The sequence below is a fragment of the Odontesthes bonariensis genome, chromosome 9, assembly GCF_027942865.1.
Source record: "Odontesthes bonariensis isolate fOdoBon6 chromosome 9, fOdoBon6.hap1, whole genome shotgun sequence".
In the NCBI taxonomy this organism is placed as follows: domain Eukaryota; kingdom Metazoa; phylum Chordata; class Actinopteri; order Atheriniformes; family Atherinopsidae; genus Odontesthes; species Odontesthes bonariensis.
The window spans coordinates 1,755,523-1,772,065 of record NC_134514.1 but is presented as its reverse complement, the minus strand read 5'-3'; the positions used below and the strand labels follow the sequence as shown (position 1 = coordinate 1,772,065).

The window sequence follows — 16,543 nt, the reverse complement described above, 5'->3', positions numbered from 1 at the left end:
GTCGTATTTATCTGAGCTTTTAACAGTCCTGGTAGAGCTCTGAGGTCAGCAGATCAGTTTCTGCTGGAAGTGCCCAGGTCAGAATACAAACCCTGGGGTGAGCGAGCCTTTTCCCAAAGCTGCCCCCAGGCTCTGGAATAAGCCCCCCGTCCAGCTGCGTCTTATTTCTGACCTGGCCCTCTGCAGATCCAGGCTAAAAACCTGCTTATTTAGGATGGCTTTAATACCCAGTAGATATTTTATCTTATTCGATTTTGTTGTATTTTATTACTTTCACTGTTCTTTTATTGTTTTTATTTGTTTTTACTTCTTCTTCTCTTTATTTATTACCTGCTGTAAAGCACTTTGGTACATCGTAAGGATTGTCGGTAAAGGGGTCTATCTTTTACCTGTGAGGTTAGCATCATAGAAGCTGTTGGTAACAAAAACCAGAGATGGGGACTCGAGTCGACTCGAGTCTCTGGTTTGATGACTTGTGACTTGACAAAAAATAAAAGACTCGACTCGGACTTGGAAGTTAAAGACTCGGCACTTGACTTGAGACTCGATGACTTGAATGACTTGAGTGTTAAGCATCTAGCATAACTTCCAACTTTGTTCGTCATTTGAAGATCCATTCTGACCAGTAAGTGCTGGTTAAATTAGCTAATATTATCCTGTTAGCCTAGCCGGTAGTTAGCTAACGTTAGCTTGATATGGTACGGGGTGGACAGGTTGGACACATTGGCCAATGATGTTTACTGACAGTTACTTATATCTTTGTGTTTTCACTTTATTAAGATCAGATTCTGCAGGTGAAATTGCAATAATAAGGTGACTTGACTTTGAAAAAATTACTTGAGACTTGCACATGTGTGACTTGGTCCCATCTCTGACAAAAACACACACTTTAAACTGAAGTTCATCATGCTGACAGCTTCCTCTGCACCTGAAGGCAACACGTCGCAGACAATAAAGACATAAAGTGACTTGTTCTGATGATGAATGGCAGGTTATTACAATGAGATGCATTTTGACCCTGAACCCTGAAGTCTCAGTCAAATGTTTGGGTTAAATACCTCAGAGATGCAGAACAACAGCTGTGTTCACAGCAGCTGGTTTTATGGGGGAAAGGATCAGAGCTCAGACTAACACTCTCTGACCCGACCATCGGTTTTATTTCCACCATTCGGTTTCTATCCTCGAGCCATCCCTCCACGTCACACTCTGTGCTCTGTGTGTGTTTCAGAGATGTTCTGGGCACAGTCTGCATCACGAGTCCGTTCAGCCGCTCCCAGCTGAGTCCGCTGCTGCCGTCAGAGACCGTGGACCGACTGGAGCTGGACTGCCTCAACTCAGTTCGGGTGAGAAAGAAAGCAGTCAAACACTCCTGCTGTGCAAACAGGGACCTGTAAGAACCTGTAGGGACCTGTAGGGACCTGTAGGGACCTGTAAGAACCTGTAGGGACCTGTAGGGACCTGTAAGAACCTGTAGGGACCTGTAAGGACCTGTAAAGACCTGTAGGGACCTGTAGGGACCTGTAAGGACCTGTAAGAACCTGTAGGGACCTGTAGGGACCTGTAAGAACCTGTAGGGACCTGTAAGGACCTGTAAAGACCTGTAGGGACCTGTAGGGACCTGTAGGGACCTGTAAGAACCTGTAGGGACCTGTAGGGACCTGTAAGAACCTGTAGGGACCTGTAGGGACCTGTAGGGACCTGTAAGAACCTGTAAGAACCTGTAGGGACCTGTAGGGACCTGTAGGGACCTGTAAGAACCTGTAAGAACCTGTAGGGACCTGTAGGGACCTGTAAGAACCTGTAGGGACCTGTAAAGACCTGTAGGGACCTGTAGGGACCTGTAAAGACCTGTAGGGACCTGTAGAGACCTGTAGAGACCTGTAAGGACCTGTAGGGACCTGTAGGGACCTGTAAAGGCCTGTAGGGACCTGTAAAGACCTGTAAGGACCTGTAGGGACCTGTAGGGACCTGTAAAGACCTGTAAAGACCTGTAAGGACCTGTAGGGACCTGTAAAGACCTGTAAAGACCTGTAAAGACCTGTAATAACCTGTAGGGACCTGTAAGAACCTGTAGGGACCTGTAGGGACCTGTAGGGACCTGTAAGAAACTGTAGGGACCTGTAAGGACCTGTAGGGACCTGTAGGGACCTGTAAGAACCTGTAAGAACCTGTAAGAACCTGTAGGGACCTGTAAGAACCTGTAGGGACCTGTAAAGACCTGTAGGGACCTGTAGGGACCTGTAAAGACCTGTAGGGACCTGTAGAGACCTGTAGAGACCTGTAAGGACCTGTAGGGACCTGTAGGGACCTGTAAAGGCCTGTAGGGACCTGTAAGGACCTGTAGGGACCTGTAGGGACCTGTAAAGACCTGTAAAGACCTGTAAGGACCTGTAGGGACCTGTAGGGACCTGTAGGGACCTGTAGGGACCTGTAAGAACCTGTAGGGACCTGTAAGAACCTGTAAGAACCTGTAGGGACCTGTAAGAACCTGTAGGGACCTGTAAGAACCTGTAGGGACCTGTAGGGACCTGTAGGGACCTGTAGGGACCTGTAGGGACCTGTAAAGACCTGTAGGGACCTGTAAGAACCTGTAGGGACCTGTAAGAACCTGTAAGAACCTGTAGGGACCTGTAAGAACCTGTAGGGACCTGTAAGAACCTGTAGGGACCTGTAGGGACCTGTAGGGACCTGTAGGGACCTGTAGGGACCTGTAAGAACCTGTAAGAACCTGGAAGGAACGTGTAGGGACCTGTAAGAACCTGTAGGGACCTGTAGGGACCTGTAAGAACATGTAGGGACCTGTAGGGACCTGTAGGGACCTGTAAGAACCTGTAGGGACCTGTAGGGACCTGTAAGAACCTGTAAGAACCTGTAGGGACCTGTAAGAACCTGTATTGACCTGTAAGAACCTGTAAGAACTTGTAGGGACCTGTAGGGACCTGTAAGAACCTGTAGGGACCTGTAGGGACCTGTAGGGACCTGTAGGGACCTGTAAGAACCTGTAAGAACCTGTAGGGACCTGTAAGAACCTGTAGGGACCTGTAAGAACCTGTAACAACCTGTAGGGACCTGTAAGAACCTGTAGGGACCTGTAGGGACCTGTAGGGACCTGTAAGAACCTGTAAGAACCTGTAGGGACCTGTAGGGACCTGTAAAGACCTGTAGGGACCTGTAAGAACCTGTAGGGACCTGTAAGAACCTGTAAGAACCTGTAGGGACCTGTAAGAACCTGTAGGGACCTGTAGGGACCTGTAAGAACCTGTAAGAACCTGTAGGGACCTGTAGGGACCTGTAAGAACCTGTAGGGACCTGTAAAGACCTGTAGGGACCTGTAGGGACCTGTAAAGACCTGTAAAGACCTGTAGGGACCTGTAGGGACCTGTAAAGGCCTGTAGGGACCTGTAAAGACCTGTAAGGACCTGTAGGGACCTGTAGGGACCTGTAGGGACCTGTAAAGACCTGTAAAGACCTGTAAAGACCTGTAAGAACCTGTAGGGACCTGTAGGGACCTGTAGGGACCTGTAAAGACCTGTAGGGACCTGTAAGAACCTGTAGGGACCTATAGGGACCTGTAAGGACCTGTAAAGACCTGTAGGGACCTGTAGGGATCTGTAAGAACCTGTAGGGACCTGTAGGGACCTGTAAGGACCTGTAAAGACCTGTAGGGATCTGTAAGAACCTGTAGGGACCTGTAGGGACCTGTAAAGACCTGTAAGGACCTGTAGGGACCTGTAGGGATCTGTAAGGACCTGTAGGGACCTGTAGGGACCTGTAGGGACCTGTAGGGACCTGTAAAGACCTGTAGGAACCTGTAGGGACCTGTAAAGACCTGTAAGGACCTGTAGGGACCTGTAGGGACCTGTAGGGACCTGTAGGGACCTGTAGGGACCTGTAAAGACCTGTAAGGACCTGTAGGGACCTGTAGAGACCTGTAGAGACCTGTAAGGACCTGTAGGGACCTGTAAGGACCTGTAGGGACCTGTAGAGACCTGTAGAGACCTCTAAAGACCTGTAGGGACCTGTAAGAACCTGTAGGGACCTGTAGAGACCTGTAAGGATCTATAGGGACCTGTAAAGACCTGTAAGGACCTATAGAGACCTGTAAAGACCTGTAGGGACCTGTAGAGACCTGTAGGGATCTATAGGGACCTGTAAAGACCTGTAAGGACCTATAGAGACCTGTAAAGACCTGTAGGGACCTATAGAGACCTGTAAAGACCTGTAGGGACCTGTAGAGACCTGTAGGGATCTATAGGGACCTGTAAAGACCTGTAAGGACCTATAGAGACCTGTAAAGACCTGTAAGCACCTGTAAGGACCTATAGAGACCTATAAAGACCTGTAAAGACCTGTAGGGACCTGTAGGGACCTGTAGAGACCTGTAGAGACCTGTAAGGACCTCCGTTCATAGTCATTTAGATCAGAAAGATGAGAGTTAAAGATGTATTTATCTAAAAACATCTACCTCCGTATGTTTCCATAAACAGAAAATATCATAAACAGAAAACAGAAAACATCAGACTCAGAGGCATTTAGTGTGAGGTGCGTTTGGTTTGACCCCCGGCTCCTCCCTGCTGCAGGCCAAGGTGACCACGGAGCTGAGTCAGATCCTGGAGGACGAGGAGAGGCGGTGGATGGAGACCCTGCAGATCGAAGAGTACCAGATCGCTTTGGCCAAAACTGTCATCCAGGTAACCCTGCCTACCGGCTGTCACCGTGGCGACGGTCACCGTGGCGACGGCACACGCAGTGCAGATGGATTTAAACGCGGGGTCTCCGTCCTTCAGCTGCCGCCAAAGTCCACATCACACACTTCCTGATCTCTCATGCACACGCACACTTAAACTTTCATTTGCACTGAAAGCATGTGGCGCCCTCTGCTGGCCATGTTTGACACCTCAGGAGAACATCTGAAAATTCTTTTTACCCGATTCATTTTTATTCCTTTATAACACGAGATGACACGGACACGCTGTTTCTCTCTCGTGCATGACCTGGATCCGGATCGAGGTCTCTAAAAGCTGCTCGTATGCTCAGAACTCACCTTTTAGCAGTTAGGATCCAGCTGAGGTGGAAGAGAACATATCAGTTTTACTGCTGTGTCACCGGCTGATGATCAAAGTTAGATCGACTGGTAAATCCCCATCTGTCCATCTGCTGCACTAAAACAGCACTCCTTTTTTATTTTTACTTTCTGAAAGCTTTGAGCTGTGAAGACTAGGGCTGGGCCAATATAAAAAATATTTATATTTGATATTTTATCGCGCATTAACACAAGTTTTATATATTTTTTATTATTGTAAAAGTCTGTCGCTCACAGGCTTTTATTTTGTAAAAGTCTGTCGCTCACAGGCTTTTATTTTGTAAAAGTCTGTTACTCACAGGCTTTTATTTTGTAAAAGTCTGTTACTCACAGGCTTTTATTTTGTAAAAGTCTGTCGCTCACAGGCTTTTATTTTGTAAAAGTCTGTTACTCACAGGCTTTTATTTTGTAAAAGTCTGTCGCTCACAGGCTTTTATTTTGTAAAAGTCTGTTACTCACAGGCTTTTATTTTGTAAAAGTCTGTCGCTCACAGGCTTTTATTTTGTAAAAGTCTGTTACTCACAGGCTTTTATTTTGTAAAAGTCTGTCGCTCACAGGCTTTTATTTTGTAAAAGTCTGTGGCTCACAGGCTTTTATTTTGTAAAAGTCTGTTATTCACAGACTTTTATTTTGTAAAAGTCTGTTACTCACAGGCTTTTATTTTGTAAAAGTCTGTCGCTCACAGGCTTTTATTTTGTAAAAGTCTGTCGCTCACAGGCTTTTATTTTGTAAAAGTCTGTTACTCACAGGCTTTTATTTTGTAAAAGTCTGTTACTCACAGGCTTTTATTTTGTAAAAGTCTGTTACTCACAGACTTTTATTTTGTAAAAGTCTGTCGCTCACAGGCTTTTATTTTGTAAAAGTCTGTCGCTCACAGGCTTTTATTTTGTAAAAGTCTGTCGCTCACAGGCTTTTATTTTGTAAAAGTCTGTCACTCACAGGCTTTTATTTTGTAAAAGTCTGTCGCTCACAGGCTTTTATTTTGTAAAAGTCTGTTACTCACAGGCTTTTATTTTGTAAAAGTCTGTTACTCACAGGCTTTTATTTTGTAAAAGTCTGTCGCTCACAGGCTTTTATTTTGTAAAAGTCTGTGGCTCACAGGCTTTCATTTTGTAAAAGTCTGTTACTCACAGACTTTTATTTTGTAAAAGTCTGTTACTCACAGGCTTTTATTTTGTAAAAGTCTGTCGCTCACAGGCTTTTATTTTGTAAAAGTCTGTCGCTCACAGGCTAAAGTTATGTCTGCCAGTAAAACTGTGCTGACTGTGTGTTTGTTGCTGTCTCAGAGGCTACAGGTGGATCTGGAGCGCTCTGCCTCCATCAACAGGAGTTTGGGCTCCAGAGTGGCGCAGTGCAGCCTCAACGGGCTCGCTGACTTCCTGTTCAGGTACGCTCATTAGAACCGTTCTATGTTACAGGCCCAGAGAGAAGAACTGAGCTGACCTTCAACACGGAATTCAGCCGACACTGAAACACTCAACAAAGTCTTTTAGAGGATGAAGTGAAGCTCATTAGTCATAAGAGCTGTGCACTGGAAAAAATCAAAGTCTTACCAAGTATATTTGTCTCATTTCTAGTCAAAATATCTCATTAGGCAAGGCATCTTTATTTATATAGCGCATTTCATACCACAGGCAACTCAATGTGCTTTACATAAAGACAAGGCATTTAAAAGAACAGCATAAAGCAGCAATTTAAAGAGAAAAAAAAATAGAATAAAAATGAAAAACACAGTTAAAAGCAATCAAAGAAGAGGGGAAAAAGAAAGATATAAACTCAACCATAAGCACACCGAAAGGGAAATGTTTTTAACCTGGATTTAAAAGTGCTTACAGTTGTGGCTGATTTCAGTTCTGCTGGTAGTTTGTTCCAGTTGTGTGCAGCATAACAGCTAAAAGCTGCTTCACCGTGTCTAGTTTGAACTCTGGGCTCCACTATCTTACACTTAATATCAGACACAACTGCCTAACAAGTTCTATTTCAGCTAGATATAGGGACTTGTTTGAAGACAATACATCTGGAATATCTTGTTAAATGAAAAAATCTTGAAAACAAATTGTTTTGAGTCACATATCAAATGAAACAAGCTTTTTTTTTTCATTTGAAGAGGTTTTTAAGTTAATTTCAAGGTCACTTTTAACTCAAAAGTCCTAAATATCACATCTTATTTCAAGAAATCTTGACAAGCCGATTTTCACTAGTTCCATTGGCAGATTTTTTTGCTTATTTCAAGCAAAAACATCTTTTATTTGTTGTTTTTTGACTTATTTTTGGAGGGGCATTTTTTCCAGTGTGAGACAATTAAAAATAAAAAACAAAAAATAAAACAAAATTAAAAGTAAAGTCAAACACAAAAATATTCTTATCAGACGCTTTTATCCAAAGCGACTTCCACTCATATCCCAGGTAGGCAGGAGGGGTAAGGACCCTTTACTGGAGGCATGCAGGGGGCAGGATTTGAACCCAGGACCCACATGAAATGGTGGCATTCTTACCAATGTTCTCCACTGTATTCCTGTAGGGGACTGTGTTATCCAGAGATTAGGTTTGGACCTAAATGTCAAGCACTTTTTAGAATAATATGTGTAAATAACATTGTCATCAGCATAAAACCAAACCTTAACGATTAGAAAAGGTTATTCATAAGAAAGGAAACCCAAAGTGGCTCTGGGACGGATCTGTGCGGCACACCTGCGTGCCTCCTCAGGACTGGAAGCAGCGTTATCTTCATGTCAGCTGGTTGAATTCTGTTGTTTCAGCTTCCAGCGTAAAGTTGAGATGTTCCACGAAGGGATGCTGAGCGGCATGTTGGGAGACAACGAGGACGGATACGTGTCGAGAACCATTTCCATGGTGAACTGCTGCCCTCCTTTCAGGTAAACTCCTCCGGGAACTCTCAGTGGTTTCACATTTAATCAGATTTTATAAACTCAAAGGAGATTTGTTTTGCGTGAGATTATCTGGATCCTTACATATGATGGGATTCTTTAACCCTTTTCTGTACTTTAAAACATCAGAGAGGTAAAAAATGAAAGTATGGTCTCAATCATCAACAGCATGGAAATCCTCCTTCTCTCCAGAATCTGAGCAGCTCTCTGACCTCTGAACTATTGATTATCATATTTGGGATAAGATAATTGACTGCTTTCAGTTTCCTTATCGTGAATATTTACCTCAAACATAGTTTTGACTGTTAGACAAATGAAATGATGTAATCCCAGATCCCCCTGGGGAACAGTCCTGGTGGAGTCCAACAAGTCCAGAAACAAGTCTGACTTACTGAACCGAGCCCAAAGTTTAGTGAATCAGACCAATCTGACGTCTTGAACCATTGGGTTTATTGTAAATGATTGAATTTACTGTTGCAGCATGTCTTAAAAACAATGACATCATATAAAAGTCTTTGCTTCAGGCTGGAGGAAGAAACTCCCCTCAGGGTCTAAAACTGGTTAAAGATGTGAAATTAGATGTTTTTTGTGGCGGCCCTCGGTTCTCCCATGATGTAAGAACACAACCAGCATGAGGGAGCCGTCGTAGTTCATAATGTGGTAATACGATGCAGAAAACTGAACCTTTGGGGCCCCTGAGCAGCTCCACCAGAGTGTGACAAATGTTTGCTGCTAAAAATGTTGATTCAACTTTAGTTTCACCAGCTGCTTGTTTTTATTGGAATGGTTCACAGACCGTAGTCCTGTTTGTTATTGTAACACTTATCTGTGTGTGTGTGTGTGTGTGTGTGTGTGTGTGTGTGTGTGTGTGTGTGTGTGTGTGTGTGTGTGCGCATGTGTGTGCACGTGCGCGCTCACGTGCAGAGGCTTCGTGCAGCGCTGTGCACAGTGTGACCCGTCAGTCAGCGAGGACTCACTGCGCCGAGCCAACAGGTCTCTGGACCACATCGCTCAGCAGGGAGTCAAAGTTCTGTCCGAGCGCCTCTACGTGCACATCAGGGTAAAGCGCACACACACATGCACACGCACATGCACATGCACACATCTCTGTTCTCTCTGTGTTAATAAGCTTTGTGTTTGCTTCAGTTTGACTGCAGTTGGATTATTACGGGTGCCAATGCCGAAGGCATTAGACACACATATTACTCTGTTGAAAGACTCTTATTATTCTCCCGTTTCCACCCTAAAGTTCGGCGCGCTACTAGTCTAGCAGCGATGGTCCGACCGACATGAAAAGCTCACCGCTGCGTACGCATCGATTGGGAATGGTGTGCCATTAAGTTTGGCTCTCATTAGTCGAAAGGAATTCCGGCAAAATGGGAAAAAGTGGGAAAATTGTGGATGGGAAAATGCATTGAAAAGCACCTAACGAGGCATTTTCGGGCTCAACGAGTGCCAAAATGCCCTATTTTAGAGGCCTTATACTCAGCCATAAAGCATAACACAGACCTCATTCAAAGTTTATATGTGACAGGAGACTCTCGGCTTTAACTGAACCAAAGGGTTTGTTGATACGTTGTACAGCTTTGACACAACAGCAGTTTACGTTTTAGGAAGACTACATCTCAGCTGAGGTGTCTCTCCCACTCTGTTTCTCACTCTAAATTCGATACTGCACCAATTCCTCGAACAAATGTCTCTCATGTCCAAAATATCTGCCCAATCTGGACAAATTTTACTTCAAAACGTAGGCATTTTTGTCCTCTTTCACCCAAAGTCACACTCATTGAGCTCTGCCACACAGATTTCTCACAAATCGCCTCTAAGCGGCGCAGAGAGTCAGCCCTCCAGCTGACATTCCGCCCATTATAAACGCCTAAAATCATAAAATTCAGGTGAAAAATTATTTTAAAACTGCCATAAAAAACGAGCCGCACATAGTAGCCGAATGAAAATGACACCGCTGGCTTCTGCCGTCTCTTGGGGCGCTGACAGTTCAAGAATTATTCAGATACGACTTTTACTTTTCGAACAGCGACCGTTTGTTCGAGACAGTCGAGTGCAGTAAAAATTATAGTGCAATTTTAAGAAGCCATAGTGAGCGTACATGTCAGAGACACAGACGAGCTGCACCTGCTCCTGTTACCGGGGCAACGCCTTGTTAGCCTGCTCTGTTCAAAGACTGCTGATGAGGGCAGAGCCAAGATGGCTGCCCTGTTATAACAGCTTCATGTTATAAATCTGATCTGCTTTTCTCCTTTAAACTGATAGTGAGGGGAAGTTTGAAAATACCCACAATGCAATGGGAAAATGCATTGAAAAGCACTTAACGAGGCCGTTTTGCAGCCCTCATAATTCAGCCATACAGCATCACAGACACATCATTCAAAGTTCATATGTGACCGGAGACTCTCAACTTCTCAAGACCTAGATTAAAAATGACAGAACTCTCTTCAGCAGACCTGTCTTAAGCATTTTGGGGCTCAACCAGCTAATAATCCACCTAATTATGAGGCACTAACAGTCTTCAGGACACCTTTCTGCTATTAACAGGTTAATTATTTCTTTACACTGTGACTTTAAAACTATTAAAATAGCTGTTTTTAATAAGGAAACCACTCACAGCCTCCAAATTGACACAATTAATAGGCTCAAACTTCTCTAACATCCACAATGTCTTGTAAACCTGGATAAATTGTACCTCAAAATGGAGCTATGTTTGTCTTCTTTCTATCTTTGTGCTGGACCTTAAAGTTTTCTCTCAAATCACCTCAGATTCAGACAGCGCCATCATACACTGCCATCATTTCCATGATAAACCTCACTATCCTTTACACCGATAGTGAGAAAAGTTTTCAAACTGCCATAAAACCTGTATTTTAAAACCTGCTTAGGCCGTCCTTCTGTGTGGTTTCCCTCACTTATGATGGCTAAAGGCTCTAGCATGGTTGCCGCGTCTGCTAGCGCGAGCGGTGTTGATGACGTCACGAGTTCGTGCCCGCCATAGGACCCTATATAGTGGCGCAAGTCGTTGCGCGCCAGTAGTTGCAATTTTCTCCGTCACAGAGGTGCCGCTGCTACGTGAAGGTTACCTCTACTCTACAACCACGAAAGTGGAGAAGAAAACAATGCCGCTGTCAAGAGCAGGAATACTGTAATTAATGATACTGCTGCAGTTTTCGGATCATTTTAAGTTTTTAATTCAGTTAATAGAGGTGAAGGTTTGAAGCCCCCGGCATCAACAGAGCCTCTGCCCTCTTCTTTGCCTTCACGTATCTGTCCCGTAGCTTCTTCCTCACATTCTTACAGAACTCTCCCTCTTTCCCCAAAGTTCTGCCCATCTCTGTGCATCAGTTTGGGGAGTTTACGTGCTCCCTGTGCTGTTTCCCTGCAGTTTCGTACAGCTGCCTGTACAAACGCACCTCCTGACTGAGCCTGGTCTCACATCGGTCCATCCGGTTTTTCGTTGGTGGCGCCAAAAATCGACTGGTGCACGACAACGCGCTGCGCCGTCTGTTCAAGGGAAGCGCCAGGCCTGAAACGTCATTTTGACGTCACGGTGCGACACCGCCGTGACAGACGCGGCAACCATGCTAGCGCCTTAAAGCAGGCAGATTTCACCATGGAAAATGCCCTGTTTTGGAGGCCTCATAACTCAGCCATACGACATCACAGAGACCTCATTCAAAGTTTATATGTGACAGGAGACTCTCAACTTTAACTGAACTAAACGGTTTGTTGATAGGGCAGGCAATAGATTGGCACCCATCAAAATTTCTTCAGAAATTTTCTAGTTTTACATTATTGTTTAGTTTAGTTTAGTTTGGTGAGCAGGTGTGTTTATCAGGTTTATGTTGGAGTTAAGACCAGATTTACTAATTAAGTTCACATGCTCGTGGTTTCATAAGCCTCTCCTCCACATGGAGGGTTAACCTGCCGCTGCTCCAACTACTGTACGTTCACACAGTTAGGATCCGCTTTCATTAAGACCTGATTAACTCACCTTGCTGGTTTACCTCATTCCTCTAATTGATGATGAGGCCCATCAGAAATGTGTTCCTGAGGAACATGAACATCTGTTCAGGTGTTCCTCAGGAACAGGAACATCTGTTCAGGTGTTCCTCAGGAACAGGGACATCTGTTCAGGTGTCAGCAGTGTCTGCAGGAGTTGTAGCTGTTGAGGTTTGCTGAGGTGCTGAAACTATAAATCTAACCTCAGGAAGTACATTCATAGTAAAACATGGAGATAAATGATGATGATGATGATGTTTGTGTGCGGCAGCCATACTTTGAGCGCTTGGTGAAGAGGAAATGGCTGAGCAACACGGAACCATACGAGCAGATCGAAGCTCTGATCAAGGAAGACTTCAAGAAATACCGCAGGATGGACAACCCTCCGTATCAGGTACAGTCTGATGATTACCCCCCCTGTGTGATTAATTACCCCCCTGTGTGTGTGATTAATTACCCCCCTGTGTGTGTGGTCCTCAGCTGCTGGTGGCGGAGGTCCACCGGCGGGTGGTGATGGAGTACCTTCGATCGGTCATGCGAGGCAGAATCATCTGCACCTCCATGAAGATGAGGAAGAGGATGGCCGGGCGGCTCAGGGACGAAGGCAGACAGATCAAAGCCCTCTTCAAAGACCTGGTCAGTGTTAGACTGGCGCCCTCTGGTGGCACCTTCAGCTGGTTCTGAATACAGCTCATGTTTGGGTCTGTCTTTGTCTTTCCAGGAGTCTCCATCCAGCTGGTTGGACAGCGCTCTGTCTCACATCTCAGAGATCATCCAGCTGGAGGACGTCCCCTCCATCCAGATGGAGGTGGGGGTCCTGGTCAGAGAGTTTCCAGATGTCAGGTACCAACACACCTTCCTCCTCCTGGTGCAGGTTTAAAGCAGAAAGGAGCTTCACCTTCTTTCTGTCTCTGCTGAACGCTGATCCTCTTTATCCTCGTTGTTCTCACCTTCTTCATCTTCTTTGCCACCATCTTCTTGTTAATCTTTTTCTTCTCCCTCTGCTGGCATTTTTAGTGATTCTTGGACTGTTTAGGGGAGTTTGTCTGCTGAATCTGCTAGTGTGTCTTGTCCTGCCTCCACCTCTGGAACCCTCTATAATTTCATTACCCCCTACCCGAACCAGGGTTTGCATCCCCACCCCGCTGTGACTGGTGTGCAGTTGGTGAGAGGCTGAGGTAGCTTGTGGCTGTAAAAAAAAAAAAAAAAAAAAAAGATGGTTGTTGTGGTGTGAGGAGCAGTGTTGGCTGGCATTAGGGGGGTGACTCTGGGACGCCAGTGATCACTGTCTAACCTCCTGGAGGCGTCGTGGGCCCAACTAGATGAAACACTGATGAAAGGAGGTTCCCACCTGATGACCCCAATGACATGTTGGTCAGCACTGCTCACTGATCTATATTATAGGGAATTATTCAGTGAGTCTGGTCCGTTTTTTCTTTAGCACAAGTTTCTTGTGTTTACCTTAAATCTCCTCTTCTTGCTTTACTTCTCTTCATCTTTACATCTTTATCTTCAGGAGTCCTTAGTGCACCTGTTTGTCTTGATGAACTGATGCCACAACCGCCTGACCTCCCGGGTCCTCATGCTGATCCGTCACAGCCTCACAGGGTCAAACCTCTTCACTCCTTCTCCTCTCTGTGTTCAGGAAGAAGCACGTGTCGGCCATCTTGAACATCCGGGGGATGACTCGGCAGGCGGAGCGCCAAGAGATCCTGAACATCGTCAAAGACATCGAGAGCAGCGACGGCGGCCCGGCCCCGCTGTCCCGGGACCGCACCCTCTTCGTCGAGGTGCCGGTGACCTCGGAGGTGCACTGCCTGAACGTGGGGCTGAGCCGCATCGCCCTCACCGCCTCGTCCTGCTTCTCCACGCTGCGGCCTCGCCGACGCAAAACCCGAACGCACGTTCAGGAGAACCCCAATGACGTTCTCTGAGCAGCCGCCAGAGTCCAGAATCAGATTCAGTCTCAGAACTTTTCTCTGTTTTATCGTTAATTTAACTTCAGCGCAGTGTTGAGCTTCATGGACCGAACCAGAACCAGAACCAGAACCAGAACCGTCTGAGGAATGAGTTCAGTAACATCTCCGTCCCTGACTGTCATGAAGCTGTGTTTAGTCTCTAATGTTGAATTTAGACAGAGTCCAGATCACTGATGCAGTTTTTCACCCCCCAAAGAGCCTCTGATCCGCTTTGGAAGAATAAACTTTAAAGTCTCAAGCAAACATCTGATATCTGCGGAGAACACGGAGCGGCGATGTGTAACTACGATGAGGTCAGAGGATGAATCGATGAGGATGATGTCACCTGAAAAGTTTCCTAGTTTTTTCTCTTAGTGAGAGCAGAGCTGGATTATGTCCAGCTGAGTTCAGAGATGAAAAAATAATATAGAATATATTTTATGTTAAGTAGACTGAAAACCTGCAGCTCGTCTCCTTTTAAAGTTTCTGTTTCTAACACGACCTCGATAATCAGGTTAATCAGGTTAAACATGTGAGCTGAGAGAGTCTGCAAACAGCTGGAAACCACAGTCAGACCCAGTAAAGCGCCATTCACTTTAAATGGGAAGAAGAAGAGGTTCTGACGCAGGCTATGGGCGGGACAAAGAGCAACTGCTGAGGTGCTTCTGTACCTTCTAACAGTCAGGATAAAACTGCCACCGCACTGTAATCTGGCTGTAATCTGGCTGTATTCTGGCTGTAATTCGGCTGTAATCTGCCTGTAATCCAGCTGTAATCTGGCTATAGTCTGGCTGTATTCTGGCTGTATCCTGGCTGTAATTCGGCTGTAATCTGCCTGTAATCCAGCTGTAATCTGGCTATAGTGGTTGTAATCTGGCTGTATTCTGGCTGTAATCCGGCTGTAATCTGCCTGTAACCCAGCTGTAATCTGGCTATAGTCTGGTTGTAATCTGGCTGTATTCTGGCTGTAATCCGGCTGTAATCTGCCTGTAATCCAGCTGTAATCTGGCTATATTCTGGCTGTATTCTGGCTGTAATCCGGCTGTAATCTGCCTGTAATCCAGCTGTAATCTGGCTATAGTCTGGCTGGTTCGTTTGGCTTCAGAAGACCTTGTTAGAGCTCCTAAACGTGTTGAAATAAAGGTGGAGCGGTTCTGGTGCCAGGAGTCGAAGAGGCTTCGAGAAGTTTATTCATGAACATTTGAGAAGAAGAAAGAAAAACTGCATTTCAATCAAAGGTACTAGACAGCGAGTCTCTGCATGCAGACTGTATTTAAAGCTGAAGCTTCTGGGTGTGATGAGTTTTATTATGAATGAGGGACGTTCCAGTTTGATTGGGGAAGTATTTTAGAATCTGTGGTCTCTCTATTTAAAGGATATTTCACATTCGAATGATTAGGTTTGATGTTTTAACTCAACACTTACAAACTAAACTGATTTAACTTTGACTTGTTTTCCTGCACCGGTTTTACTATGTCAGTTCAGGAAGACTTTCTACCGCTTCTGCTTTGTGAACCTTTTAAAGGAGAAACAAACGGAGATGTGCACACGACTCGTTTCATTTCCGTTTCTCAGCTGAGATCGGATTCGGATTCGACACTTTTCTGTCCTTCTGTTTGCAATAACTCTTGATGTTCAGAGATCGCCTTTAACTGGAAATAAAACATATCAAATCAGTCATTGTTGCCCTTTTATTTGTGATAAAATCACTCTTTCTTCTGCATTTCAAGCATCTCACTGCTGCTTTTTATGAATAACATAAAGGAAAGTCCTCATTAAACTGTGCTCCTTTAGTTTTTAAAGATGACACTGGAAAATATTCCATCCATCCATCCATTATCCATACCGCTGAATCCGTCGGTCGGGTCGCGGGGGGGCTGGAGCCTATCCCAGCAGTCAATGGGCGAGAGGCGGGGTACACCCTGGACAGGCCGCCAGTGCTGGAAAATATTCTAAAAGAGAATTTATTCACAAATCTTTGTCCTTAAAATGAAGATAAATCTGTTGTTGAACAAGAAGCTTTGTGTTATTAATGATCACCAGAAGGTTATGTTTCCATTAGGGCTGGGCGAGTTAACTTGTTATTATCGCGTAAACTTGTTAATTATTTAATGCAGGTTTTATTATTGTAAAAGTCTGTTGCTCACAGGCTTTTATTTAGTAAAAGTCTGTTGCTCACAGGCTTTTATTATTGTAAAAGTCTGTTGCTCACAGGCTTTTATTTTGTAAAAGTCTGTTGCTGTCTGCTGCGGAACCGGAAAAGAAAGTAATCAGTGGATCCACCAAACATGGAGAAGGGTACGGAACTTTTACTCGGCCATTTTCATTTTAAAGTTCTTCCAGACGGCGGAGTCGACAGAACCAAAGTCATCTGTAAACTCTGCCAATATGCCACCCATTGATTGGATGCGAGACTCCGGTTCTTCTCACAGATGTTTATTAACGCCACATCAACACTGTAGAACTAAATGTTTAAGGAAACAAAGTAAAAGACAACATCAGTTGTTGTAATCATTAAAGAAATAGCATTCTTAGCTTTGTCGCTGGTCAACCAACGGCAGAGTCATTCCCCAGAGGCAATCTTCAGGGTCAGAACTAGAATT

At 44.9% G+C, this 16,543-nt stretch overlaps 1 protein-coding gene across 2 annotated transcripts in view; it reads left to right on the top strand.

Moving 5' to 3' along the window:
- exoc3l2b (exocyst complex component 3-like 2b) overlaps positions 1-15,618 on the top strand; it is an 87,490-nt gene extending 71,872 nt beyond the window's left edge. For both annotated transcript variants that reach the window (XM_075472731.1, XM_075472730.1), the window contains exons 7-15: positions 1,229-1,343; positions 4,581-4,691; positions 6,370-6,470; positions 7,843-7,959; positions 8,896-9,031; positions 12,254-12,376; positions 12,463-12,618; positions 12,704-12,825; positions 13,628-15,618. In XM_075472731.1, coding sequence (XP_075328846.1) covers positions 1,229-1,343; positions 4,581-4,691; positions 6,370-6,470; positions 7,843-7,959; positions 8,896-9,031; positions 12,254-12,376; positions 12,463-12,618; positions 12,704-12,825; positions 13,628-13,916 — 1,270 coding nt within the window. In that variant the 3' untranslated portion in view covers positions 13,917-15,618. The remainder of the gene's footprint in view (positions 1-1,228; positions 1,344-4,580; positions 4,692-6,369; positions 6,471-7,842; positions 7,960-8,895; positions 9,032-12,253; positions 12,377-12,462; positions 12,619-12,703; positions 12,826-13,627) is intronic.
- Positions 15,619-16,543: the final 925 nt, after the last annotated feature.